The sequence below is a fragment of the Pyrgilauda ruficollis genome, unplaced genomic scaffold (assembly GCF_017590135.1).
Source record: "Pyrgilauda ruficollis isolate IOZ18807 unplaced genomic scaffold, ASM1759013v1 scaffold420, whole genome shotgun sequence".
NCBI lineage: Eukaryota > Metazoa > Chordata > Aves > Passeriformes > Passeridae > Pyrgilauda > Pyrgilauda ruficollis.
In genome coordinates, this window is record NW_024525713.1 from 44,234 (window position 1) to 70,972 (window position 26,739).

Here is a 26,739-nt window from a genome sequence, read left to right on the forward strand (position 1 = left end):
TCTTCTGGGGCTCAGGTGAAAGCGACCCCGCGCCGTGCCGGGGCCTCGCGCCCCCCTTGCCCGCCGTGTCCCCCCGGTGCCGCGGTGCCCGGCGCGGGGACGGGGCCCGGCACGGGAGCAGGTTCATTTCCCGGGGCCGCGTTCCTGCCGCGCCGCCATGCTGGCACATGCGTGCTGCCAGCGCCGGGGCTGGGCCGCCGCACCAGGGACGGGGCGCTGCCAGCTGCTCCGGGGCACAGCGGGGTCCCCAAAGCTGCCAGCTGCCCGCTCCGGGGGTGCCCAGCTCCTGCTGCTGGCCTCGTCCCCAGGGAGCCTCATGGCTGCCCTGTGAGGTGTCCACAGGGCCCCGGCTGCGTTCCGTGGGGCAGGGTTTGGTGGGTGGCAGCAGTGGCACGTGTCCTGAGCCGGCCGTGGCATGGTGGCACAGGGCAGGAGGGTCACCCGCTGAGGCTCCCGGGCCATGCCTGTGCCGCAGCCCAAGCGTGGCAGGAGCCACTGTCACCCTTCCACGTGTCCTGGTGCTGCTGGCCCGGGGATGCCACAATGGTCCCAGCTGGCCGGGCAGGCGCCCGTCCCCCGGTGGTGACCGTGGTGGAGCGGAGCCGTGCCCAGCCCGGCTGCCCAGGAGCAGAGCTGTGCCCAGTTCAGGCTGCCTGGGAGCAGAACTGTGCCCAGCCTGGGCTGCCCAGGAGCAGAGCTGTGCCCAGTTCAGGCTGCCCGGGAGCAGAGCTGTGCCCAGTTCAGGAGCGGAGCTGTGCCCAGTTCAGGCTGCACAGGGGCAGAACCGTGCCCAGCTTGGGCTGCCCAGGAGCAGAGCTGTGCCCAGTTCAGGCTGCCCGGGAGCTGAGCTGTGCCCAGTTTCAGGCTGCACAGGAGCAGAGCTGTGCCCAGCCTGGGCTGCCCAGGAGCAGAGCTGTGCCCAGCCTGGGCTGCCCAGGAGCAGAGCCGTGCCCAGCCCAGGAGCAGAGCTGTGCCCAGTTCAGGCTGCCCAGGAGCAGAGCTGTGCCCAGTTCAGGCTGCCCAGGAGCAGAGCTGTGCCCAGTTCAGGCTGCCCAGGAGCAGAGCCGTGCCCAGCTCAGGCTGCCCAGTGGCATAACCTCCTCTGTGTCTGCTGGCAGGGGGAAGAGGAGCCCGAGGAGAACCCGAGCAAGGAGGAGAAGCAGGAGCCGGGGACGCCCATGAGGAAAGCCGGGCGGCCCGGGCGGAAGCGCAAGCATGCCCAGGTGAGCCAGCAGGCACCGGGTGGGTGGCAGTGCGTGTCCCCGTGGGGCTGTCCTGCCCTGTGGCCACATTGGTGACAGACCTCAGCTCCTGGTGTGTCACAGGCTGGCCTGGCTGCCCCGTGTGCCAGGGTGCTGAGGCAGAGGGGACCCGAGGGCAGCCAGAGGGGCTGTCCCTCCCTCCTGGCCCTCAGCGAGCCCTCCTGTGCCCGGTGGCACCATCCCGCCCTGTGTGGCTCTGCTCGAGGTCCCTCCTGGCCCTCAGCGAGCCCTCCTGTGCCCGGTGGCACCATCCCGCCCTGTGTGGCTCTGCTCGAGGTCCCTCCTGGCCCTCAGCGAGCCCTCCTGTGCCCAGTGGCACCATCCCGCCCTGTGTGGCTCTGCTCGAGGTCCCTCCTGGCCCTCAGCGAGCCCTCCTGTGCCCGGTGGCACCATCCAGCCCTGTGTGGCTCTGCTCGAGGCCCTGCCGTGCATTCGCTCCCTGCCTGGGGGGCTCTGACCCTGGTCCCCCACCCTGGGGCTGCTGGGCCCGGGGAGCAGAGCCTCTGAGGGCCTCCCCCGCTGCTGCCCACGGGTGATGCCCACCCAGCACCGTGCCCACTGGGGTCAGCTGGCAGTCACGGGGTGCTGGGACAGGGCGCACGGGGCTGAGGACACTCGTGGCTCGTCCCTTCCGGGCCATGGTGTGTCCCAGTGTCACTGGGGAGCCATCTCCTTGCAGGGTGGCCTGGTGGCACCTGGCTGGTGCCACGAAATCGGTGTGAGTGGAGGAGCAGGTTCCTCTGATGCTGCAGGCCCAGAGGGAAGGTGGCCTTGGTCTGCAGGCTCACACAGTGTCCCCAGTCCTCATTCCCGCAGGAGGGGACAGAGGGGTGACAAACAGGCCCAGGGTGATGAGTGGGCCAGGGAAACAAGCAGGGCCTGGGGGACAAACAGGGCTGAGGCACCTCCACCCTTAGAAGGCTGCAAATCCTTTTTGGAAAACTTTCTAGCAGCTGAAAGGGTTCATCCTGTGCTGGGACATTTCAGGTCTGAGCTGCCTGTCCCTGGTCCCTGGTCCCTGGTCCCTGGTCGCCTGGGCTGCCCAGGAGCAGAACTGTGCCCAGTTCAGGCTGCCCAGGAGCAGAGCCGTGCCAGCTCAGGCTGCCCAGTGGCATAACCTCCTCTGTGTCTGCTGGCAGGGGGAAGAGGAGCCCGAGGAGAACCCGAGCAAGGAGGAGAAGCAGGAGCCGGGGACGCCCATGAGGAAAGCCGGGCGGCCCGGGCGGAAGCGCAAGCATGCCCAGGTGAGCCAGCAGGCACCGGGTGGGTGGCAGTGCGTGTCCCCGTGGGGCTGTCCTGCCCTGTGGCCACATTGGTGACAGACCTCAGCTCCTGGTGTGTCACAGGCTGGCCTGGCTGCCCCGTGTGCCAGGGTGCTGAGGCAGAGGGGACCCGAGGGCAGCCAGAGGGGCTGTCCCTCCCTCCTGGCCCTCAGCGAGCCCTCCTGTGCCCGGTGGCACCATCCAGCCCTGTGTGGCTCTGCTCGAGGTCCCTCCTGGCCCTCAGCGAGCCCTCCTGTGCCCAGTGGCACCATCCCGCCCTGTGTGGCTCTGCTCGAGGTCCCTCCTGGCCCTCAGCGAGCCCTCCTGTGCCCGGTGGCACCATCCAGCCCTGTGTGGCTCTGCTCGAGGCCCTGCCGTGCATTCGCTCCCTGCCTGGGGGGCTCTGACCCTGGTCCCCCACCCTGGGGCTGCTGGGCCCGGGGAGCAGAGCCTCTGAGGGCCTCCCCCGCTGCTGCCCACGGGTGATGCCCACCCAGCACCGTGCCCACTGGGGTCAGCTGGCAGTCACGGGGTGCTGGGACAGGGCGCACGGGGCTGAGGACACTCGTGGCTCGTCCCTTCCGGGCCATGGTGTGTCCCAGTGTCACTGGGGAGCCATCTCCTTGCAGGGTGGCCTGGTGGCACCTGGCTGGTGCCACGAAATCGGTGTGAGTGGAGGAGCAGGTTCCTCTGATGCTGCAGGCCCAGAGGGAAGGTGGCCTTGGTCTGCAGGCTCACACAGTGTCCCCAGTCCTCATTCCCGCAGGAGGGGACAGAGGGGTGACAAACAGGCCCAGGGTGATGAGTGGGCCAGGGAAACAAGCAGGGCCTGGGGGACAAACAGGGCTGAGGCACCTCCACCCTTAGAAGGCTGCAAATCCTTTTTGGAAAACTTTCTAGCAGCTGAAAGGGTTCATCCTGTGCTGGGACATTTCAGGTCTGAGCTGCCTGTCCCTGGTCCCTGGTCCCTGGTCCCTGCCATGCCTGTCCCTGTCCCTGGTCCCTGATCCCTGCCCTGCCTGTCCCTGACCCTGGTCCCTGGTCCCTGCCATGCCTGTCCGTGTCTGGTCCCTGCCCTGCCTGTCCCTGACCCTGGTCCCTGGTCCCTGCCATGCCTGTCCCTGTGTCTGGTCCCTGTCCTGCCTGTCCCTGGTCCCTGGTCCGTGTCCCGCCGGTGCCAGGGGCACGGCCCAGCCGGGCAGTGTCACCGGGCCGGGGCAGTGCGGGCTCAGGCCGGCGGTGGCCGCGGGCCGGGAGGAACGTGCGGGGCGGGGGAGGCGCTGCTGGAAGAACAATGCTGGCACGGGAGCAAGCGGAGAGCGCCGCGGGAGCAGCCGGGCCCGGCAGCCAGCACGGCCCGGGAACCGGGAACGATGGAGGAACGGCAGCAGTGCCAGGGCAGCGGGCACATCCTGCCCGGAGCCGCGCTGGGTGCCCGTCCCTGTGCGCTCCGACACAGCCGCGCTGTGCCACGGCTGGTGCCACGGCTGGTGCCACAGCTGGTGCCACAGCTGGTGCCAGAGCTGGTGCCACAGCTGGTGCCACAGCTGGTGCCAGAGCTGGTGCCACAGCTGGTGCCGGTGCCAGTGCTGGTGCCACAGCTGGTGCCACAGCTGGTGCCGGAGCTGGTGCTGGTGCCACAGCTGGTGCCAGTGCTGGTGCTGGTGCCACAGCTGGTGCCAGTGCTGGTGCCAGAGCTGGCCCTTTGGCTGGCATCTCCCAGTGCCAGGAGAGCAGAGCTGGCATGGCCAGCCCCAGGCACTGCCAGGGAAGCCCCTGCGGACGTGAGCTACTGAAAATACCCTCCCTGAGGAGAGCCCGCTGTGCCAGGGGCACCGGGGCAGGCTGGGGGGAGCTGGCACATGCCATGGGCGCCAGGCTGGCCCTGTGGGTGCCAGCTGGGGGTCCCCAGCAGCCGTGCCCAGGTGGGCAGGCAGTGGCCAGAGGGGCCTTGCCCTGTCAGCGGTGTGAGAGGGCACAGGGTGCCAGAGGGAGAGCTGGCAGGGCAGGGGGCTGGCTGGCACGGGTGTCACGGTGTGGGTGAGCTGTGCCAGGCTGTGCCAGGCTGTCCTGTGGTGCGCCGTGCCATGCTGAGCCATGCTGTGCCATGCCGTGGCTCCAGGACCAGCGTCCCCAGTGCCAGCTGCGCCTGGCAGAGGGACACCCCGCAGCAGGGTGGTGCCACAGGTGACAGGGCCACCTTCCCCGGGCCGGGGTGGGCACAGGAGTCCCCAAGTGCCACCCCCCGCCATCCCCCTCGGGAATGTCCCCAGTGTCACCCCGTGTCCTGGGCAGGGCATGGGGCATGCAGAGCAGCCTCCCTGGTGGGGAATCCCCCTCGGGAGTGTCCCCAGTGTCACCCCGTGTCCCGGGCAGGGCAGGGGGCATGCAGAGCAGCCTCCCTGGTGGGGAATCCTCAGGAATGTCCCCAGTGTCACCCCGTGTCCCGGGGCAGGGCACGGCCGTGCAGAGCAGCCTCCCTGGTGGGGAATCCCCCTCGGGAGTGTCCCGAGCCCGCGGCCCCGCGCCTGCCCTGGAGCACATGCCGGCCTTCCCGTTTCCTCCCGGGAAGCCCCACGGCCCCTGCGATTGTTCTCGGCACGGATGCGGCCCCAGCAGAGGCGGGAGCGGGGCCAGGGGCCGGGACCCCGTCAGCTGCACCGGGGAGCGGCACCGGGGCTCGTCAGGGACGGGGGGGTGGTGTCCGGGTCCGGGACTGTCCTGGTCTGGGACTGTCCTGGTCTGGGACTTGTCCTGGTTTAGGACCTGTCCTGGACTGGGACCTGTCCTGGTCTGGGACTGTCCTGGTCTGGGACCTGTCCTGGTTTAGGACCTGTCCTGGACTGGGACCTGTCCTGGTCTGGGACTGTCCTGGTCTGGGACTGTCCTGGTCTGGGACTGTCCTGGTCTGGGACTGTCCTGGTCTGGGACTGTCCTGGTCTGGGACTGTCCTGGTCTGGGACTGTCCTGGTCTGGGACTGTCCTGGTCTGGGACTGTCCTGGTCTGGGACTGTCCTGGTCTGGGACTGTCCTGGTCTGGGACCTGTCCTGGTTTAGGACCTGTCCTGGACTGGGACCTGTCCTGGTCTGGGACTGTCCTGGTCTGGGACCTGTCCTGGTTTAGGACCTGTCCTGGACTGGGACCTGTCCTGGTCTGGGACTGTCCTGGTCTGGGACCTGTCCTGGTTTAGGACCTGTCCTGGACTGGGACCTGTCCTGGTCTGGGACTGTCCTGGTCTGGGACCTGTCCTGGTTTAGGACCTGTCCTGGACTGGGACCTGTCCTGGTCTGGGACTGTCCTGGTCTGGGACCTGTCCTGGTTTAGGACCTGTCCTGGACTGGGACCTGTCCTGGTCTGGGACTGTCCTGGTCTGGGACCTGTCCTGGTTTAGGACCTGTCCTGGACTGGGACCTGTCCTGGTCTGGGACTGTCCTGGTCTGGGACCTGTCCTGGTTTAGGACCTGTCCTGGACTGGGACCTGTCCTGGTCTGGGACTGTCCTGGTCTGGGACCTGTCCTGGTTTAGGACCTGTCCTGGACTGGGACCTGTCCTGGTCTGGGACTGTCCTGGTCTGGGACCTGTCCTGGTTTAGGACCTGTCCTGGACTGGGACCTGTCCTGGTCTGGGACTGTCCTGGTCTGGGACCTGTCCTGGTTTAGGACCTGTCCTGGACTGGGACCTGTCCTGGTCTGGGACTGTCCTGGTCTGGGACCTGTCCTGGTTTAGGACCTGTCCTGGACTGGGACCTGTCCTGGTCTGGGACTGTCCTGGTCTGGGACCTGTCCTGGTTTAGGACCTGTCCTGGACTGGGACCTGTCCTGGTCTGGGACTGTCCTGGTCTGGGACCTGTCCTGGTTTAGGACCTGTCCTGGACTGGGACCTGTCCTGGTCTGGGACTGTCCTGGTCTGGGACCTGTCCTGGTTTAGGACCTGTCCTGGACTGGGACCTGTCCTGGTCTGGGACTGTCCTGGTCTGGGACCTGTCCTGGTTTAGGACCTGTCCTGGACTGGGACCTGTCCTGGTCTGGGACTGTCCTGGTCTGGGACCTGTCCTGGTTTAGGACCTGTCCTGGACTGGGACCTGTCCTGGTCTGGGACTGTCCTGGTCTGGGACCTGTCCTGGTTTAGGACCTGTCCTGGACTGGGACCTGTCCTGGTCTGGGATTTAGGACCTTTCCTGGATTGGGACCCGTCCTGGTCTGGGACCTGTCCTGGATTGGGACCTGTCTTGGTTTAGGACCCATCCTGGTCTTGGACCCGTCCTGGTGTGGCACCTGTCCTGGTGTGGCACCCGTCCTGGCCTGGGACCCATCCTGGATTGGCACCCGTCCTGGTGTGGCACCCGTCCTGGTGTGGCACCTGTCCTGGATTGGGACCCGTCCTGGTCTGGGACCTGTCCTGGTCTGGGACCCGTCCTGGTCCGGGACTGTCCTGGTCTGGGACTGTTCCTGGTCTGGCACCTGTCCTGGATTGGGACCTGTCTTGGTTTAGGACCCATCCTGGTCTTGGACCCGTCCTGGTGTGGCACCTGTCCTGGTGTGGCACCCGTCCTGGCCTGGGACCCATCCTGGATTGGCACCCGTCCTGGTGTGGCACCCGTCCTGCTTGCCGTGGCACTGGCAGGGTCTTTGCTCCCTGGTGTCCATCCTGCCGTGGTTCCAGCTCCCTGCGCTGCTCCTGGGCCACGCTGCGGTGTCCCTGCTGTCCCCTGTGCCGTGGTGGCTGTCTGCCCTGCCCGGGCACACCAAGGCCTGCCCTCGCTCATGGCCTGGCACAGCGTCCCCATGGCACCGCTGTCTGCCGGGGGCACCGTGCCCTCCCCGGGGTCTGAGCCCGCTGCAGCCAGGAGGGGAAGAGCTCCAGCGGTGCTGCTGGACCCCCGGACCCCTGCAGCCCTGATCCCTCCCCGCCAGCGGTGCAGGCAGCGCTGCTGGGGCTGCAGGGAGCAGGCCAGGGCTGGCAGTGCCATGGGGGACAGGCCAGGGGTGGCGGTGCCCTGGGGGGGACAGGCCAGGGGTGGCCGTGCCATGGTGGGGACAGACCAGAGGTGGCAGTGCCATGGTGGGGACAGACCAGGGGTGGCAGTGCCATGGGGGACAGGCCAGGGGTGGCAGTGCCATGGGGGACAGGCCAGGGGTGGCAGTGCCATGGGGGACAGGCCAGGGGTGGCAGTGCCATGGGGGACAGGCCAGGGGTGGCAGTGCCATGGGGGACAGGCCAGGGGTGGCAGTGCCATGGGGGAACAGGCCAGGGGGGACAGGCCAGGCAGTCCTGTGCCTTGTGGCACCAGTCAGGGACTTCAGGGAGGAAGCACTGCCTGTCACCTGCCATCCCCCTGGAGCTCGTGCCTCGGTGCCAGCAGCCCCTGGCAGTGGCAGCAGCGTGAGCACACGCCAAGGCCCCCAGCTGTACCGTGTCCCCTGCCAGGCCCTGTCACCAAACCAGCCATCGTGGCACCTGCAGCTCACTGGGGACAGGCAGGAAGGGTCCACTGCCTGCAGTGCCACCCTGGCATCTCGCTGTGCCACCCTGGCATCTCACTGTGTCACCCTGCCATCATGCCCTGGCTCCACACCGTGCCACCCTGGCACGCTCCTGTGCTGCAGGAGGACACCAGGGCCACCAGGAGGGAGTGGCAGCAGCTCCAGGCTCTGTCTGGGGGTGCTCAGTGCCAGTGCTGGGCTGGGCTGAGCCAGGCTGGGCTGGGCTGTGCCTGTCACACACACACACTCCTGTCATGTACACACCTGTCACACACCTGTCACACCCCTGTCACACACACCCCTGCACATGTGTGTGTCATGAGGCCACCACAGGGCTAGCTCTGAGTGTCCCTAACACACTCCCCTGTCCCACGTGCCCGTGGTGATGGGCCACACCAAGGGCCCCCCTTGCTGTCCCCTTGCTGTCCCCTTGCTGTCCCTCACGCCAGTGTGGTGGCACAGGTGTGCCAGGCAGGATGGGCAGTGCCAGTGTCCCCTGTGCCCGCAGGGGACTGGACACCTGGGGCACATCCCAGCATGGTCTGGTCTGGATGGCACCATGGCCATGCCCCTGTCCCCAGAGTGTTGTGGCACCTGGCTCTGAAAGTGTCATGGCCCAGTGTCGTTCTCCTGTGGTGCCATGTCCCTGTGTCCTGCTCCTGGGGGTGTCATCCCAGTCCAGAAGGTGCCATGTCCCTGTGTCCTGCTCCTGGAGGTGTCACGGTGTGGTATCCCAGTCCAGAAGGTGCCATGTCCCTGTGTCCTGCTCCTGGGGGTGCCATGGCAGCATGTCCAGGTCCCTGTGGTGCCGTGTCCCTGTGTCCTGCTCCTGGGGGTGTCACGGTGTGGTATCCCAGTCCAGAAGGTGCCATGTCCTCGTGTCCTGCTCCTGAGCATTCCGTGGCTCCATGTCCTGATCCTCATGGTGTGTCACCTTTTGTTATGGTCCTAAGGACGTCACAGCATTTTGTCATTGTCCCAAAGGCATCTTGTCTCTCTGTCCACGTCCTGGGGGTGCGGTGACATTGTGTGGTGGTCTGAGGGCGTTGCTGCAGTGTCCTGGCCCTGAGCAGGCCATGGGAATGTGTCCTGTTCCATCAGGGTGTCACACACCCCTTCAGGGACCCCCAGCCCTTCAAGGACCCCCAGCCCCCCAGGGACCCCCAGCCCTTTAGGGACCCCCAGCTCCCAGGGACCCTCAGCCCCCCAAGGACCCCCAGCCCTACCATCCTGCTCCACGAGGGCTCTGGGCTGGGCAATGCTGCCACAGGAGGAGGAGGAGGAGGAGGAGGAGGAGGAAGGGCTGAGCCCCTCCATGCCATGCAGGATTTGGGGTGGGGGGGCTGTGCTCATCCCATCCCCCTTTCCTGACAGCAGGAACAGGGATTGGGCTCCTTGTGCTCGGTGCCCCGTGGTGCCAGCACACCCCTGTCCACCTGTGAGACCTCCCTGGCACCCGTGCCCCCAGGGCAGCCGTGCCCGTGCCCAGGAGGCGCTGGGAAGCGGGCAGGGCAGAGGGGCCAGCGCCATGCTGAGGGGGCAGCCCCTGCCCAGCTGGGGCACAGCTCAGCACAGGGGGTCCTGGGGGTCCCAGGGCATTTCTGGGCCATGTCAGGTGTGCCCAAGTAGTGCAGCCACCCCGTGGTGCTGGGACCAGCGCTGGGTCCCCAGGACACAGGGACAGGGACAGACTGGGGACAGCCCCGAGCAGACAGTGCCATGGGGGAACAGGCCAGGGGGGACAGGCCAGGCAGTCCTGTGCCTTGTGGCACCAGTCAGGGACTTCAGGGAGGAAGCACTGCCTGTCACCTGCCATCCCCCTGGAGCTCGTGCCTCGGTGCCAGCAGCCCCTGGCAGTGGCAGCAGCGTGAGCACACGCCAAGGCCCCCAGCTGTACCGTGTCCCCTGCCAGGCCCTGTCACCAAACCAGCCATCGTGGCACCTGCAGCTCACTGGGGACAGGCAGGAAGGGTCCACTGCCTGCAGTGCCACCCTGGCATCTCGCTGTGCCACCCTGGCATCTCACTGTGTCACCCTGCCATCATGCCCTGGCTCCACACCGTGCCACCCTGGCTCCACACTGTGCCACCCTGGCATCTCACTGTGCCACCCTGCCATCATGCCCTGGCTCCACACCATGCCACCCTGGCATCACGCTGTGCCACCCTGGCGTCTCGCTGTGTCACCCTGCCATCATGCCCTGGCTCCACACCGTGCCACCCTGGCACGCTCCTGTGCTGCAGGAGGACACCAGGGCCACCAGGAGGGAGTGGCAGCAGCTCCAGGCTCTGTCTGGGGGTGCTCAGTGCCAGTGCTGGGCTGGGCTGAGCCAGGCTGGGCTGGGCTGTGCCTGTCACACACACACACCTGTCATGTACACCCCTGTCACACACACCCCTGTCACACCCCTGTCACACACACCCCTGCACATGTGTGTGTCATGAGGCCACCACAGGGCTAGCTCTGAGTGTCCCTAACACACTCCCCTGTCCCACGTGCCCGTGGTGATGGGCCACACCAAGGGCCCCCCTTGCTGTCCCCTTGCTGTCCCCTTGCTGTCCCTCACGCCAGTGTGGTGGCACAGGTGTGCCAGGCAGGATGGGCAGTGCCCACACCTGTGTGTTTGGTGCTGAGTGCTGTGGTGCAGTGTCCTGGTCCATCAGGGTGACACAGCAGCGTGTCCTGGTGCTCAGGGTGGCACAGCACGTGTCCTGGTGCTCAGGGTGACACAGCACCGTGTCCTGGTGCTCAGGGTGACACAGCAGTGTGTCCTGGTGCTCAGGGTGTCACACACACCTGTGTGTCCTGGTGCTCAGGGTGTCACACACACCTGTGTGTCCTGGTGCTCAGGGTGACACAGCACGTGTCCTGGTCCATCAGGGTGTCACACACACCTGTGTGTTTGGTGCTGAGTGCCATGGTGGAGCATCCTGGTGCTCAGGGTGACACAGCAGCGTGTCCTGCCCATGAGGGTGTCACACCCACGTCTCCTGGCCCTGGGGCTGCCGTGACACCGTGTCCTGTCCCCGAGTGTCCCCTGGGCAGGTCACACCTGGCACGCACGAGGTGGGACTGGCACCTTCCAGCGCGGTGTGCTGCCGTGCCCCCCGGCAGCACCACCGCAGCTCTTCCCCTCCTCCCGGCAGGCGGAAAGCAGCGACACCCCCAAAGACACCGCGGCCGTCCCCAAGTGTCCCCCGCCCTGCCCGGAGGCCAGTCCCGCCGAGCCGCTGCCCAACGGGGACGTGGAGGGGGACGCGGAGGAGGCCGGGGCCAGCCCCAAGGGCGGCCGGCCCGAGGAGGACGAGACGGAGAGCCTGGCGGACGGAGAGACGGGCCGGGCGCTGGAGAACGGCCGCTGCACCCCCAAGGAGGGGCTGGACGCGCCGGCCGATGAGGGTGAGCTGGCCCCTTCCGACCCCCAGAAGAAACGCGGGAGGAGGAAACTCCTGGAGGCCACAGAGAAAAGTAAGAGCTCAGCCTTGGGGGCTCCCTCTCGCTACAGGGCCCGGCCCCAGAGACCCCCGGGGAACCCTGGCCCCCAGGGACCCCCAGACCCCCAGGGACCCCCGGCCCCCAGGGACCCCCAGCCATTCAAGGACCCCCAGCCCCCAGGGACCCCCAGCCCTTCAAGGACAGCAGCAGAGCGGATTAAGGTCTCTTGTCCCCCTCATTGGTCTCAAGGATTTTTTAATTTAATTTTTTTTTGCTTCAGGACACACACTGGAAGGTTTGCATCTCTCTCACGTGAAGATTTCCTCTGTTTATCACATTGGTATTGTGATGCTGCTGGACCTGAAGAAATGTGTGTGTAATTACTCACAGGCAGCACTGTGAACTCACTGAGCTCTGGCAGGCTGCAACAGACTGCTTGTGGGGCCTGTTGAACTGGTGATTTGGGTGGCTTTCAGCTGGAAACTCCAATCCCCTTGCAGCCAAGCAGGGATGGTGACACGGTGCTGTGCATCCAGACCCATCCAGGCTGCTATCTGCCCACCACAAGCTTCACAGAATTCACGGAATGACTGGGTTAGAAGAGACCTTCAAGATCATCAAGTCCAACCCAGCCCCAACACCTCACTTACAGGAAGCTACAGGAGCAACAGTCCCCCAGTAACCTTTCCACAATTCCCCAGGAAGCAGCACCATGAGAGAGCACCTCATTGCCACGACAGCCACAGGACACAGCCTCAGACATCATCTGCAAGCCCAACTCTCATTTGGGAGTTTTCAGAACAACTTGGACAAGGCTCTTTCCCTGCAGACGCATCCAGGTCAGGATCACAGTGGGGTGGTGGCACAGCTGGGACATGGTTTCCCAGTCCTGGGACAATGTGCTGCTGTCTCACTCAACACTCCTCAAACACCTCACATTCCACAGTGTGATTTACCATGAGTCAGGTGGGACAGTTTCCTTCCAGAAGCACCTCTATGTCCACCTTCATTTATCTTCCCTGTAAGGACCTGACACCTCAGCTCAACACAAGTTTGAGCTAATTAAAAATCAAAAATAAAATTGTTTCTCGGCTAAGCAACAGGCAAATTCAACTTGCTCTTGGACTTTCTAAGTGTTTCAGCATAAGTAAGCAGCACTGTATTGGTGTCCATCAGCATCTTCATCTAATGAATGCATAAATGCAGAGTTCCTTATGAAGGGAATTAGGCCAGGTGCTGAACTCCATCCTGACCAAAGGCAGGCCCTCATGCAGTATATTAACTTTCCTTCCAGCCTCACAGTAGCCTCTAATTTCACCTTAATTTTTCTCACAAGCACCACTGTTAGTGGACTTTTGCTTTAAGGGTTGTCTCTAAAAATGTAAGCCTTCAGGAAAGGAACAGAAACTCATCCACCTCCCTGGGGAAAAAAATAATAACTGAAAAAAGATCAAATAAAACATATTAAAACTGACTTGTTTTCCTGAGTGGAGGAAACAAAGAAATCACTGATAAGATCTAAAGTTCATGGAGCCCTGCGCTCCCGGGGACAGGACCAGAGGCCATGGCCCAGGCTGGAGCCCAGAGGGTCCCTCTGGAGCTCGGGACAGCCTTCTCAGCATTCCCAGCTCCGGCACTTGGGCCTTCCTGACTGGAATCATCACAGACTGACCGGCCAGCCATGGCGAGCCTGTGCCGAGCCAGGGAGAGTCCGGAGGGACACGGAGCTGGGAAGGAGCTGGAAGAGGCAGAGATAGAGATGGAAGAGGCTGGAATGGCTGGGGCAGGCAGGGATGGAGCTGGCAGAAGCAGGCATGGCTGAGGCAGGCAGGGATGGCTGGAGCAGGCAGGGATGGAGCTGGGGCAGGCAGGGATGTCTGGAGCAGGCAGGCATGGCTGGGGCAGGCAGGGATGGAGCTAGAAGAGGCAGGGATGGCTGCAGCAGGCAGGGATAACTGGGGCAGGCAGGGATGGCTGGGGCAGGCAGGGATGGAGCTGGAAGAGGCAGGGATGGAGCTGGAAGAGGCAGGGATGGAGCTGGCAGAAGCAGGCATGGCTGAGGCAGGCAGGGATAGATTTGGAAGAGGCAGGGATGGAGCTGGAAGAGGTTGGGATGGAGTTGGAAGAGGCAGGCATGGCTGGGGCAGGCAGGGATGGAGCTGGAAGAGGCAGGGATGGAGCTGGAAGAGGTTGGGATGGAGTTGGAAGAGGCAGGCATGGCTGGGGCAGGCAGGGATGGAGCTGGAAGAGGCAGGGATGGAGCTGGCAGAGGCAGGGATGGAGCTGGAAGAGGCAGGGAGGGCCAGGGCAGGCAGGGATGGCTGGAAGAGGCAGGGATGGAGCTGGCAGAGGCAGGGACGGGGCTAGCAGAGGCAGGCATGGCTGGGGCAGGCAGGGATGGCTGGGGCAGGCAGGGATGGAGCTGGCAGAGGCAGGCAGGCATGGCTGGACCAGGCAGGGATGCAGCTGGCAGAGGCAGGCATGGCTGGGGCAGGCAGGGATCAGGGATGGCTGGGGCAGGCAGGGATGCAGCTGGCAGAGGCAGGGACGGCGCTGGCAGAGGCAGGGATGGCGGGATGGATGCATGGATGAGCCGCACGCTGCAGATGCTGCCGCAGTCACGAGGCGCAGCCGCGGGAGCGCCGCAGCCGCGCTCGGGGGGAGCGGGGGGGCCCGAGGGCGGCCGGACCCGGCTGCGGTGCGGGGACGGCCGGGTGCGGTGTCCCGGCGCTGCCAGGGCCCGGGGGCAGCGGTGCCAGCGAGCTCCATCCCTCCCTCAATCCCTCCCTCCCTCCCTCCCTCCCGCACGGAGCCATTTCCACGCTCCGGGCCGGGGTCACCGGCACCTTCCAGCGCCGGGCTCGGACCCTGCCGGGGCTCGTGGATCCCGTGCCTGGGACGAGCCACGGGAAATCCCCGCTGCAGTCAGTGCCCCCCGGTGTGGCCAGTCCCGGTGACAGAGGGGACCGGCATCTCAGAACAGGCCCCTCTCCCGTGCCTCAGTTTCCCCCCTGAGACCCCTGTGGATGAGGATGGGATGCCTGGGCACACCTGGAGTGCACAGACACTCTGCTCCCCCGTGTCCCAGTGTGTCCCCTACCGTCCCAGTGTCCTGCAATGCCCCCCCTTGTTCCCCCCTGTCCCCTGCTGTCCCCCAGCGCTCAGAGCACAGCTCTGGGCTGCTCTCCTCCTCCGGCCTTGCTGCTTTGGGGGGCTCCAGCTGCCACGGGAGGGCTGGATCCCCCCGTGCCAGCTGCAGGGTGCCATGCCGGTGTCACACTGGTCAGCCCAGGCTCTGTGCCAGCGTGGCCATCAGTGCCCAGCAGCCAGGGCCGAGTGCCAAGGGGTGCCAGCAGTGGGTGAGTGGGTGGGAGCCCCCCGCCCAGCCAGCAGCGCCCCGCTGCCGCGGCCGCCCCCGCTCCCCCGGCGGTTCTCACCCCCCGAAACCCTCGGGGTTATTTTTAGCCGCTTTCCTGGCAGCGCCTCGGCAGACCTGCGGATGTGCCGAGAGCACAGGAAGCAGCGGGGCTGCGCCGCTTCCCCTGCCCGCCGGGGGGGTCCCTGCCCCGGACCCCCAAACCCCACCGGGGCAGAGCCGCGGCCCCGCGGCGGCGCCCACCCGGCAGCGCCCCGCCACCGGGCCCGGCGCTGGGGGCTCGGCACGGGCTACCGGGCCCCGCGTCCCCGGGGAGCCTTGGCTGGGCCCCGCGTCCCGGGGGAGCCTTGGCTGGGCCCCGTGTCCCCCCGGAGTCCCGGGTGGGCCCCGTTTCCCCTCGGAGTCCCGGGTGGGCCCCGTCGCCCCGCGGGGTCCCACGGCCCCACGCTGACGCCGCTAGGAGATGGGCACAGCCCACCCCCGGAGATGGGCACAGCCCACCCCAGGACATGGGCACAGCCCCAGAGCCCACCAGGCAGTATGGTGCTCCTTGTGCCCATGGGTACCATCTCCCCCTCTCCCTTGGCACCGGTGGCTATGGGGGAGCAGCAGGGCCCACATCCCCACAGGATGGGGGGTCCTGGGGGGTCCTGGGCTCCCATGCCACACAGCCAGACACTGGGCAGCACTTGCTGCTGTGCTGGGGACTGGTGGCACTGGGATGTGCCAGGTCAGTGACCCCCTCCAACCCTGCTGAGCCCTCTCCTCAGTTCCCTCAGTTCTCTGGGCACAGTGTGTTGGGTCTGCTTTGGGGCAGATCCGTGCCTGGATGGCACTGGTGGTGCCCACCAAGTGCAGCTGTGATGCCATGGCATCCGCATCATTGAATCCCAGACTGGTTTGGGCTGGAGGGCACCTCGGAGTTCATCCACGGAGGGACACCTTCCACTGGACCGAGCTGCTCTGAGCCATGTCCAGTGTGCCCTGGAGCACTGCCAGGGCTCCAGGGACAGCCACAGCATCTCTGGGCACCCTGTGCCAGGGCATCACCACCCCACAGGGAAGACCTGCCCAGCATCACATCTCTGCACACCAGCTCCTGGCACACACGTGGGCCAGGCCACGTTCATGTGCCCACGTGTGCCCAGGCAGGCCGTGCCCCCCTTGCCCGTCTCCCCACGCACAAGGTGTCCCCCGGGCAGCTCTGCTGTGTCCCCTGTGCCATCCCCAAGCCGTGGCTGGCCCTGGCAGTGCCCTCACCCCGCTGTCTCCGGCAGGGCTCGCGCGGGCGGCTCCGCGGCGGGCTGGGCTGGGAGTCGAGCCTGCGGCAGCGGCCGATGCAGCGGCACACCTTCCAGGCCGGGGACCCCTACTACATCAGCAAGAGGAAGCGCGACGAGTGGCTGGCACGCTGGAAGCGGGAGGTGAGGGCTGGCACCAGGGGGTGGCACCGCGCGGCCACTGAGCCCCGAGGGTCCCACGCGTCGGTGGCACGGAGCCCGGGCTGGGGCTGGCCGGGCACACTGGGGATGGCCACTGCACACAGGGCTTGGGTGGGCACAGGGGAGATGGTGGCACAGAGCCCGGGCACACAGGGGATGGTGGCACAGAGCATGGGCTGGGGCTGGCCGGGCACAGAGGATGGTGGCACAGAGCATGGGCTGGGGCTGGCCGGGCACACAGGGGATGGTGGCACAGAGCCCGGGCACACAGGGGATGGTGGCACAGAGCATGGGCCAGGACTGGCCGAGCACACAGAGGATGGTGGCACAGAGCCCGGGCACACAGGGGATGGTGGCACAGAGCATGGGCCAGGACTGGCCGGGCACACAGGGGATGGTGGCACAGAGCATGGGCATACAGAGGATGGTGGCACAGGGCATGGGCCGGGGCTGGTTGGGCACACAGAGGATGGTGGCACAGAGCATGGGCCAGGACTGGCCGAGCACACAGAGGATGGTGGCACAGAGCCCGGGCACACAGAGGATGGTGGGCGCACACAGGGGGCTCGGGTGGGCACACAGGGCTGGTGGAAAGGGTGCTCCGTGCTGCCGGTGGTGTCGCTGCCCCACTGGCACCCAAGTGTGGCCCCCAGCTCCGTTCCTCACCCCTGTGCCCCCGGGGCTGCCCTCTCTCGGGGTCGGTGTGGGCAGCCGTGGGCAGCAGCCCGTTCTCCCGCGGGATGTGCCGCCCGTTCCTGCCGGTTTCCCCGGGAACCGGCCTGTGACACAGCCGGGCTCGTGGCAGGAGCCTGGCAGCCACAGTGCCAGCGGCCACTCGTGGGCGGCAGGGACAGGGGCTCTGCGGGCGCCCCGGGGTCCCCGTCACACCCCTCAGCCCATTGTCCCCACTGCCAGCGGGTCTCGCTGGCAGTGTGTCCCCTTGTGCCACCTCCTTGGCGCTATTTGTAGCCCTGCTGCCAAGCACCCTCCTGCTGGCACCCACAGGGACAGTGGCACAGCCAGGGCGTGCCACTGGGCATGGCTGCCATGGCCAGGCCGTGCCGTGGGGCACAGGGCATGGCTGACACGGCCACAGTGTCCCCACAGGACACAGGGCACAGGGCATGGCTGACACAGGACACAGGGCAGGGCTGACACGGCCACGGTGTCCCCACAGGACACAGGACACATGGCATGGCTGACACAGCCACAGTGTCCCCACAGGACACAGGGCACAGCTGGTACATTCAGTGTCCCCACAGGACACAGGGCATGGCTGACATGGCCACGGTGTCCCCATGGGACACAAGGCACAGGGCATGGCTGACACGGCCACAGTGTCCCCACAGGACACAGGGCACAGGGCATGGCTGACACAGGACACAGGGCAGGGCTGACACGGCCACGGTGTCCCCACAGGACACAGGACACATGGCATGGCTGACACAGCCACAGTGTCCCCACAGGACACAGGGCACAGCTGGTATGTCCAGATGGGACACAGGACACAGGCATGGCTGACACGGCCACGGTGTCCCCATGGGACACAGCTGTTACATTCACAGTGCCCCACAGGGCACAGGAGGGGTCCTGGGCACAGCCCCCTGTCCTGCCCCATGTCCCCAGACCGGAGCCCTTGGGCACTGGCAGGTTCCTCTGCGTGGGGCTCCCCAAACCGTGCAGGTCCCCAAACCACGAGGGCCTCCAGAGCTGTCACTGGTCACTCCTGGGCTGTGATTTCAGGGAGCAGAGCTGGCTGGTGGCCCAGTGACCATTCACAGCTGCTGTGCCACCCACTGCCCGTGTCCCACTTTGGGGACAGTCCCCACCATCTGTCTCTGCTGGGGTCACCAGCCCCGCTACTGTGAGCACGGGGACAACCCAGCCCCCTCCAGCCTGGCCTCCTCTTCCTCACCCCTCAGCCTCTGAGGGGTGCAGCTGGCATGGGGACAGGGACACCCAGGGTCAGTGCAGTGACACAGACACCTGGGGCCAGAGCTGTGACAAGGACAGCCAGGATCAGTGCAGTGACACGGACACCTGGGGACAGGGACACCCGGGGTCAGTGCAGTGACACAGACACGGGGACAGGGACACCTGGGGCCAGTGCAGGGACAGGGACACCTGGGGACAGGGACACCCAGGGCAGGCGCTGTCCCTCTCGTGTCCACGCTGGGACCCCTTAGGCTGGGACCCCCACCCGTGGCAGCTGTGGAGTTGGGGACAGGCAGGGGTTGGGATGAAGATGAAGGGGATGGGGCAAGGGATGAAGGAGGGAACGGGATGGGGATGGGGCAGGAACAGGGGTGAGGATGGAATGGAATGGAATGGAATGGAATGGAATGGAATGGAATGGAATGGAATGGAATGGAGAGGGGATGAGGGTGAGAGAAAGATGGGGATGGGGGTGGAATGGGGATGGGATGGGGATGGCAGTGCAGGTGGAATGAAGATGAAGATGAAGATGGAGGGTGGGGGTGAGGCAGGGACAGGGATGGGGGATGGAGCTGAGGATGAGGATGAGGATGAGAATGACGAGGAGGGTGGGGGTGAGGCGGGGACAGGGGTGGGGGATGGAGCTGAGGATGAGGATGAGGATGAAGATGAGGGTGGGGGTGAGGCAGGGACAGGGATGGGGGATGGAGCTGAGGCTCGGGGTGGGGGAGGGCAGGGCTGCCAGAGCTGCCGGTGGCCCCGGGGCAGAGATCGCTGGTGACAATTGTCCAGGGGGATACCCAGCCGATGTCCCTTAACGACCGGCGATGGGACATTTCCTGTCCCCCCGGGACACTGCTGTCACGAGGTCCTGCTGTGACCCTGCCCCAGGACACTCCGGGTGTCACCCACCCCGTGTCCTGTGGCCCAGGCCACTCGTGTCCCCCGACATGCCAGGTCCCCAGAGCCCGGGCTGGTCTGGAGCAGGCGGGGTGTCCCTGCTGTCACCCCGCTGTCACCGGGGAGCACCCCGAGGGTGGCACTGCGGCACCGCCGTGCTCAGGGTCCCTTGGGGTCCCCCCAGGTCCCAGGATGAGGGGGTGGCCCGGGGACCCCCGAGCAGGGGGTGGCGGGGCAGGGGTCCCGCTGCCCCCCGAGGTGACACCAGCCCCCGTTTGCACACAGAGGGGTCCCGGAGGGACACCGGGGACACCGGGGACACCGGGGCTGGCAGGGCACGTGGGGGCAGGGCCTTACTGCGTGCAGGGACCCCGAGCGTACCGGGACGAACCGGGCCGAACCGGGACAGCGGGCCGGGGCCAGCCCCGCCAGTGACCGTACTGGGCTGAACTGGGCAGAGTGAGCACAGACCAGTGACCGTACTGGGCTGGCCCGGGCAGTGTCGCCGCAGCCCGGTGTCCATCCCGGCCGGCCCGGGCAGTGTCACCGCAGCCCGGTGTCCCTCCCGGCCGGTGCCACTGCCCGGTGTCCCCTCCCAGTCCCCAACTGGTGGCACTGGGACACGGGTGCGGGGGCGGGGGCGGCTCCCGCCGTGCGGGGCGAGGCCCCCGGGGCGCCCCCGCCCCGTCCCGGCGCTCCGCACAAAGGCCGGGGGGCCGCGGCCCCGGGACAAAAGGCGGCGGGAGCGGCCCCGCGGCGTGAGGCACAGCCCGGACCGGAGCACGGCCGCGGGCCCGTGAGTACCGGGAGGGACGGGCCGGCACCGGGGCACCGGCGGGACAGCGGGGCCGGGGCGAGGAGCGGGACTGGGGCCGGAGCGGGAGGACGCGGGGCAGCGGGACCGGGCCGGAGCGCTCGGGGCCGCTCGGCTCCGTTAGGTTCCGTGCCGGGAGTCCGCTCGGCTTCCTTCGGTTCCGCTCGGAACCGCTCGGTTCTACTCGGATCCGTCCCGGAGGTCGCTCGGCTGTCTTCGCTCTTCTCGGCTCCGCTCGGTTCTTCTCGAACCTTTCGGTCCTGCTCGCTCTCCTCGCGTCCGGCCCGGCCGCCGTTCGGGTCTCTTCGGCTGCTCTCGGTCACTCCGATTCTGCTCGGGTTCTTTCGGTTCCGTTCGGTTCCACTCGGGCCCTTTCGGTTCCACTTCGGTTCCGGTCCGACCCGTGCCCCCCCACCGCCCCCCACCGCAGCCAACCAGCCGGGCCGGGAGGCACCACGTGACCCGGAGCCCAGACAAAGGGCCGCCGGGCTGACCCGCACCGGCCCGGCCGGCTCCGCGCGTTCCGGCTCCGCGCGTTCCGCCCCGGCCCGGGCCCGGCCGCTCCCCGCGGGTACGGTACCGGCACCGGCACCACCGCGGGCCGGAGCGCCCTGCCGCGCGGGGAGATCCCGCCGGGGACGGGGAGGCTCGGGGGGGGGACCTGGAGAGGGTGACATGGACTGGGATGAGCTGCGAGGGTGCCGGGATATGCACAGAGGGGTACCGGGATGGGCCCGGGAGGTACCGGGATAAGCACGGAGGTGGTACCGGGATGAGCACAGCCGGTACCGGGATGAGCACAGAGGGTCCCGGGATGAGTGCCGAGGTCCTGGCGTGGGCCCCGGGGTAAGTCCCGGGGGTCAGCGGGGGAAGCCGAGTCTCGGGAGCTGCCCCGTGCCGTGCCGTGCCACGCCGCGCCCCGTGCTCGCAGGCCGAGAAGAAGGCCAAGGTGATCGCCGTGATGAACGTGGTGGAGGAGCCGGCGCGGGCCGAGGCGCAGAAGGAGGAGGAGGCCAGCCCGCCGCCCGGGCCGCAGCAGCCCACCGACCCCGCCTCGCCCAGCGTGGCCACCACGCCCGAGCCCGCCGTGGCCGAGGCGGGCGACAAGAACGCCTCCAAGTCGGCCGACGACGAGCCCGAGTACGAGGTGAGGGCCGCGGCGCGGCCGCGCTCGGCCCCGGGGCCCGGCCCGGCGCGCCCGCGCTCAGCCCCGCCGTGCCCTGCCCGCAGGACGGCCGCGGCTTCGGCATCGGCGAGCTGGTGTGGGGCAAGCTGCGCGGCTTCTCCTGGTGGCCCGGCCGCATCGTGTCCTGGTGGATGACCGGCCGCAGCCGCGCCGCCGAGGGCACCCGCTGGGTCATGTGGTTCGGCGACGGAAAGTTCTCGGTGGTGAGTGGCGGGCGGGCCGCGGGGCGCGGCGGGGCACGGCGGGGGGGGGGGGGGGGGGCCCCCCCCCGGGGCACGGCGGGCGGGCGTGTGCCCACGGCCGCCTCTGTCCTGTCCCCAGGTGTGCGTGGAGAAGCTGCTGCCGCTGAGCTCCTTCGCCAGCGCCTTCCACCAGGCCACCTACAACAAGCAGCCCATGTACCGCAAGGCCATCTACGAGGTGCTGCAGGTGAGGGGACACTGCCGAGCCGCGGGGACACTGCCGAGCCGCGGGGACACTGCTGAGACCCCGTGGGGACACTGCCGAGCCGCGGGGACACTGCCCGGGCGGGGGGGACACTGCTGAGCCATGGAGTGACACTGCCGAGGCTGGGGGGGACACTGCCCAGGCGGGGGGGACACTGCCGAGGCATGGAGTGACACTGCTGAGCCATGGAGTGACACTGCCCGGGCGGGGGGGGACACTGCTGAGCCCCTGGAGGGACACTGCTGAGCCCCGGGTGGGGACACTGCCGAGCCGCGGGGACACTGCCGAGCCGTGGAGTGACACTGCCGAGGCAGGGGGGGACACTGCTGAGACCCCGTGGGGACACTGCTGAGCCGTGGAGTGACACTGCCCAGGCCGGGAGGGACACTGCTGAGGCGGGTGGGGACACTGCTGAGCCCCTGGAGGGACACTGCTGAGCCACAGGGTCACTGCCAAGGCAGGGGGACACTGCCGAGCCATGGAGTGACACTGCTGAGCCCCGGGTGGGGACACTGCTGAGCCCCCCGTGGGGACACTGCCGAGACATGGGCAGGGGACACTGCTGAGCCAGGGGGACACCACCAAGGCAGCAGGGACACTGCTGAGCCCCGGGGGAGGGACACTGCCAAGACAGCAGGGACTTTCCTGGGCCGGGGGTGGGGACATCCCAGGGCACTGGCTCCATCTGTGGAAGCAGCAGCTGCCTCTCCACCCTGCCCCACCTGGAGGTCTCTGAAAAGGCGTGGGGGTGTGGGAGACCCCCTAAGGACGTTTGTGCTCTTTAAGGACCCCCCAAGGACATTTGTGCTCTCTAAGGAGACCTTGGGGATCAGCTGTCCCAGACTGGGGGGGATCCTGCCTTTGGGGGTCTCCTGTGGAGGTTCCTGGCCGTGGTGGTCCCCCCGAGGCCGGGCCCTGCCTGGCTGGGCAGTGTGAGGACAGCCAGGGGGCCGAGGATGGCGAGGTGACCCCTGCACCCCACAGGTGGCCAGCAGCCGGGCCGGCAAGATCTTCCCTGCGTGCCCTGAGAACGACGAGACAGACACGTCCAAGGTGGTGGAGATCCAGAACAAGCAGATGATCGAGTGGGCCCTGGGCGGCTTCCAGCCCTCGGGCCCCAAGGGGCTGGAGCCCCCCGAAGGTGAGCGGGCTCAGGGACAGGGGACTCTCACCCAGGACCATCAGCTCGGGTGTCACCAGGGTGCCACGGGCCTGGGCAGGGAGGTCCCGGGGGGCTGGGACCCTGCTGGGGGGACCCTGGCGATGTGACCCAAAGCGGGGACACCACTGATGCCACCACTGGTGACCCCCGGTCCCACAGAGGAGAGGAACCCCTACAAAGAAGTTTACACGGAGATGTGGGTGGAGCCCGAAGCAGCCGCCTACGCGCCGCCCCCGCCCGCCAAAAAACCCCGGAAAAGCACAACCCAGGAGAAGCCCAAGGTCAAGGAGATCATCGACGAGCGCACCCGAGGTACCGGGGCTGCCCCGAGCCCAGCACTGCTCCCCTGGGGCTGCTCTGGCCCTGCTCCCTGCGGCGTGGGGCACAAGAGCTGCTCCAGGCCGGGCCCCCTCTCCCCCGGGGTCCTCCCTCCCGGGGGTCCCTCCCTTCACCCCCCCCGGCTGCCCTGGCTGGGGCAGCCCCCTGACCCCCTGTTCCCCCAGAGCGGCTGGTGTACGAGGTGCGGCAGAAGTGCAGGAACATCGAGGGTGAGTGCGGGGCTGGGCACGGCTGGGGGGTCTGTCCTGGGCACCTCAGGGCACGGGGGGCACTCAGGGCTGTGGGGCAGCTCAGGGGAAGAAGGCCAGCCTTGTCCCACCCCTCAGCAGCCGTGACGTGGCAGTGGCCCACCCTGCATGGTGGCAGGGACCCCCAGGGCACTGCCGTGGGTGTTGGGGTTTGGGGTGGGGCTGGAGTCCTGCCTGCTGCTCCCAGGCTGGTCCCCAGCTCTGCTGTGACCCCAGCATGGGCTGAGTGTGTCCTGGGGACTGCAGGACAGGGCTTGGGGTGTCCCCACCACACTGGTGTGGGGGGCCAGGGAGATGGGTCAGGGTATCCCCATGCTGGGGTTGGGATGTCCCTATGCCAGGGTGGGGTGCCAGGGCAATGGCTCGGGGTGTCCCCACACTGATGTGGGGTGCCAGGGTGATGGGTCAGGGTATCCCCATGCTGGCATGGGGTGACAGGGTGATGGCTCGGGGTGTCCCCACGCTGGTGTGGGGTGCCAGGACCATGTCTCCCCTTCTCCCCCAGACATCTGCATCTCCTGTGGGAGCCTCAACGTGACCCTGGAGCACCCTCTGTTCATCGGGGGGATGTGCCAAAACTGCAAGGTACGGTGTGGGGCACGGCCTGGGGGGCTCACAGGGTCTGCCCTACCCTGAGGTGGGGTCCCCAGTGTCCCCAGGCCCGCAGTGACACCCTGGCTGTCCCCAGAACTGCTTCCTGGAGTGTGCATACCAGTACGATGACGATGGCTACCAGTCCTACTGCACCATCTGCTGTGGTGGCCGAGAGGTCCTCATGTGTGGCAACAACAACTGCTGCAGGTGCCACGGGGCTGGGGGCCAGGGGCTGGGGGTGCCACGGGGCTGGGCTGGAACCAGGACTGGGCTGCAACTGGGCCCCTCTCCTGTCTGGAGTGAGGCTGGGCAAGTTTGGTGTTGCCACATTGCTGCCACGTGCTTTTGGTGATGCCAGTCCTGGTGTGGGACTGGGCAGTTTTGGTGATGTCCCAGTCTCGGTAAGGGACTGGGAAGGTTTGGTGATGCTGCAGTCTTGGCATAGGAGTTCAGCCAGTCCTGGTTTGGGGCTGGGATGTTTTGGCAGTGCTGTGGTCTGTGGCACAGGAGCAGGCAGGTGTGGTGGTGCCAGGGAGGTTCTGGTGGTGGCACTGTCCCCGTGTCACGCTTTGATGTCCCAGTCTGGGTAGGGTGTGGTGATGCCACAATCCCACCATGCTCAGTGGTGCCAGTCCTGTGGGAGGTTCTGGTGATGCCAAGTCCTGGTGTGGGAATTCGGTGATGTCATTAAGGAAATGTCCCAGTGTGAGCATTCCTGAGCCTCCTGGGCTGTCACACTGCCAGTGCCAGAGCCTGTCACTGCTGTGGCCAGAGCCTGGTGGCTGCAGTGGCCCGATGGCCCAGCTGGGCTCCCCAGGGCCCCACGCCCAGTCAGACCCTGTTCCCCCACTGGCTCCAGCCCAGCTGGCCAGTGGCAGTCTCAGATGTCTTGTTCAGTAAATCCATTTATTCATGGCACAGAAATACAAACACAGCCTGAGCTGGTGCCTCTGAGCAGGGATCCCCACTAAAGAACCCCCTGGATCTGTCCTCTCAGTGTCCCCCTCTGCAAGTCTCACTGTTCCTCCAGAGTCCTCAGCTCCTGTGCATCCACCTGGCTGGCAGGAGCTCTCTTTATCTCCTTTGTTATGTTATCTGAACTCCTGCTGGCTCTCTGTCCATTCACCTGGGTCACCCTTCCTTGTCCTCTTTGTTATTCCAAAGCTCAGCAGTTCAAGCTGGGGCTCCACCCAGAGCTCAACCTCTGCAGCTCAATCTGCATTTCAAATCCACTGCTTGGGCCGGATTTATTCACCTCAGCACGGTCTGGGATGTCTTGTGATGCCTCAGTCCTCATGTGGAGCTAGAGAGGGTTTGGTAGTGCCACAGACCTGGCATGGAAATGGGGTGCTGCCAGTCCTGCTGTGGGGCTTGGCAATGTTTTGGTGATGCCACAGTCCCAGCGTGGGAGGTTCTGGTGATGTTTCATTGATTCTGAATTCAGTGGTGCCAGTCCTGCTTTGGGGCTGGGAGCATTTGTGATGTCCCAGTGCAAGACTTTCCTGGTGCCACATTCCTGCCATTCCTGGGCTGTTGATGATGCCAGTCCTGCTTTGGGGCTGGGATGTTTCAATGATGCCACAGTGCCTGACTGTGGGGTTGGGAGGTTTGGTAAAGTTCTGGTCCAGCTGTGGCTCTGTGGGAGTTTTGGCAATGCCTGCCAAACAGCTGGGAAGTCCAGGTGATGGCACAGTCCTGGCATGGGGACTGTGTGATGCCAGCTGTGGTTTGACTGGGAGGCTTTGGTGGTGCCTTGGTCCTGGTTTGTGGGGCTGGGGGAAGTTTGGGTCATGCCCCAGACTGGCATGGTCCCGCCATGGAGTTCTGGGTGATGCCAATCCAGGTGTGGGGCTTTGGAGGTTTTGGCAGTGACGAGATCCTGCAGGGCTGGGGGAGGATCTGGCAAGGCTCCAGTACTGCTGTGGAGCTCAGCAGTTCCACTGATGGCCCAGGTCTGGGGTGGGACTGAGGCTCTTGGTGCTGCCACGGGGTTTGGGGTGATGCCATTTCTGGTTTGGGGAGGTTCTGGTGCTGCCACAGTCCTGCCATGGGGTTTGGGGTGATGCCAGGTCTGCTGTGGGACTGAGGCTCTTGGTGCTGCCACGGGGTTTGGGGTGATGCCATTTCTGGTTTGGGGAGGTTCTGGTGATGCCACAGTCCTGCCATGGGGTTTGGGGTGATGCCAGGTCTGCTGTGGGGCTGGGGAGGTTCTGGTGCTGCCACAGTCCTGCTGTGGGGTTTGGGGTGATGCCAGGTCTGGTTTGGGGAGGTTCTGGTGATGCCACAGTCCTGTCGTGGGGTTTTGGGTGGTGCCCGTTCTGGTTTGGGGAGGTTCTGGTGCTGCCACAGTCCCTCTGCAGGGCTGGGCCGAGCTTTGGCAATGCCCAGTGCCAGCACAGAGCTGGCAAACACCAGTGGTCTCAGAGCAGGGGTGGGCGTGGGCAGGACCCCAGCGGGGATGGCCCAGTCGTGCCGTGGCGCTGCCGGCATTCCGGCGGTGCCACCGCCCTGGCACAAGCCCCGCTGCTGACCCTGGCTGTCCCCTGTGCCAGGTGCTTCTGCGTGGAGTGCGTGGACCTGCTGGTGGGCCCGGGGGCGGCGCAGGCGGCCATCAAGGAGGACCCCTGGAACTGCTACATGTGCGGCCACAAGGGCGTCTACGGGCTGCTGCGGCGGCGGGAGGACTGGCCCTCGCGCCTGCAGATGTTCTTCGCCAACAACCACGACCAGGAGTTTGTGAGTGCCCCTCCCTGCTGGCCCCCAGGCACCCCTCCCTGAGCCCCCAGCCCCTCCCTGCTCACCCCCAGGCATCCCTCACTGACCCCCCAGCCCCTCCCTGCTCACCCCCAGGCA

The 26,739-nt window shown here is 66.6% G+C and overlaps 1 protein-coding gene across 1 annotated transcript in view; it reads left to right on the top strand.

Annotated features, from left to right (window-relative positions):
* Positions 1 to 543: 543 nt before the first annotated feature.
* Positions 544 to 26,739, top strand: part of DNMT3A (DNA methyltransferase 3 alpha) — a 31,893-nt gene continuing 5,697 nt past the window's right edge. Inside the window, exons 1-16 of the mRNA XM_041477930.1 lie at positions 544 to 591; positions 1,119 to 1,294; positions 1,810 to 1,903; positions 2,402 to 2,506; positions 11,155 to 11,407; positions 13,171 to 13,211; positions 16,097 to 16,243; positions 20,842 to 21,057; positions 21,141 to 21,299; positions 21,418 to 21,525; positions 22,528 to 22,684; positions 22,865 to 23,017; positions 23,209 to 23,253; positions 23,798 to 23,877; positions 23,981 to 24,093; positions 26,439 to 26,622. Coding sequence (XP_041333864.1) covers positions 544 to 591; positions 1,119 to 1,294; positions 1,810 to 1,903; positions 2,402 to 2,506; positions 11,155 to 11,407; positions 13,171 to 13,211; positions 16,097 to 16,243; positions 20,842 to 21,057; positions 21,141 to 21,299; positions 21,418 to 21,525; positions 22,528 to 22,684; positions 22,865 to 23,017; positions 23,209 to 23,253; positions 23,798 to 23,877; positions 23,981 to 24,093; positions 26,439 to 26,622 — 2,079 coding nt within the window. The remainder of the gene's footprint in view (positions 592 to 1,118; positions 1,295 to 1,809; positions 1,904 to 2,401; positions 2,507 to 11,154; positions 11,408 to 13,170; positions 13,212 to 16,096; positions 16,244 to 20,841; positions 21,058 to 21,140; positions 21,300 to 21,417; positions 21,526 to 22,527; positions 22,685 to 22,864; positions 23,018 to 23,208; positions 23,254 to 23,797; positions 23,878 to 23,980; positions 24,094 to 26,438; positions 26,623 to 26,739) is intronic.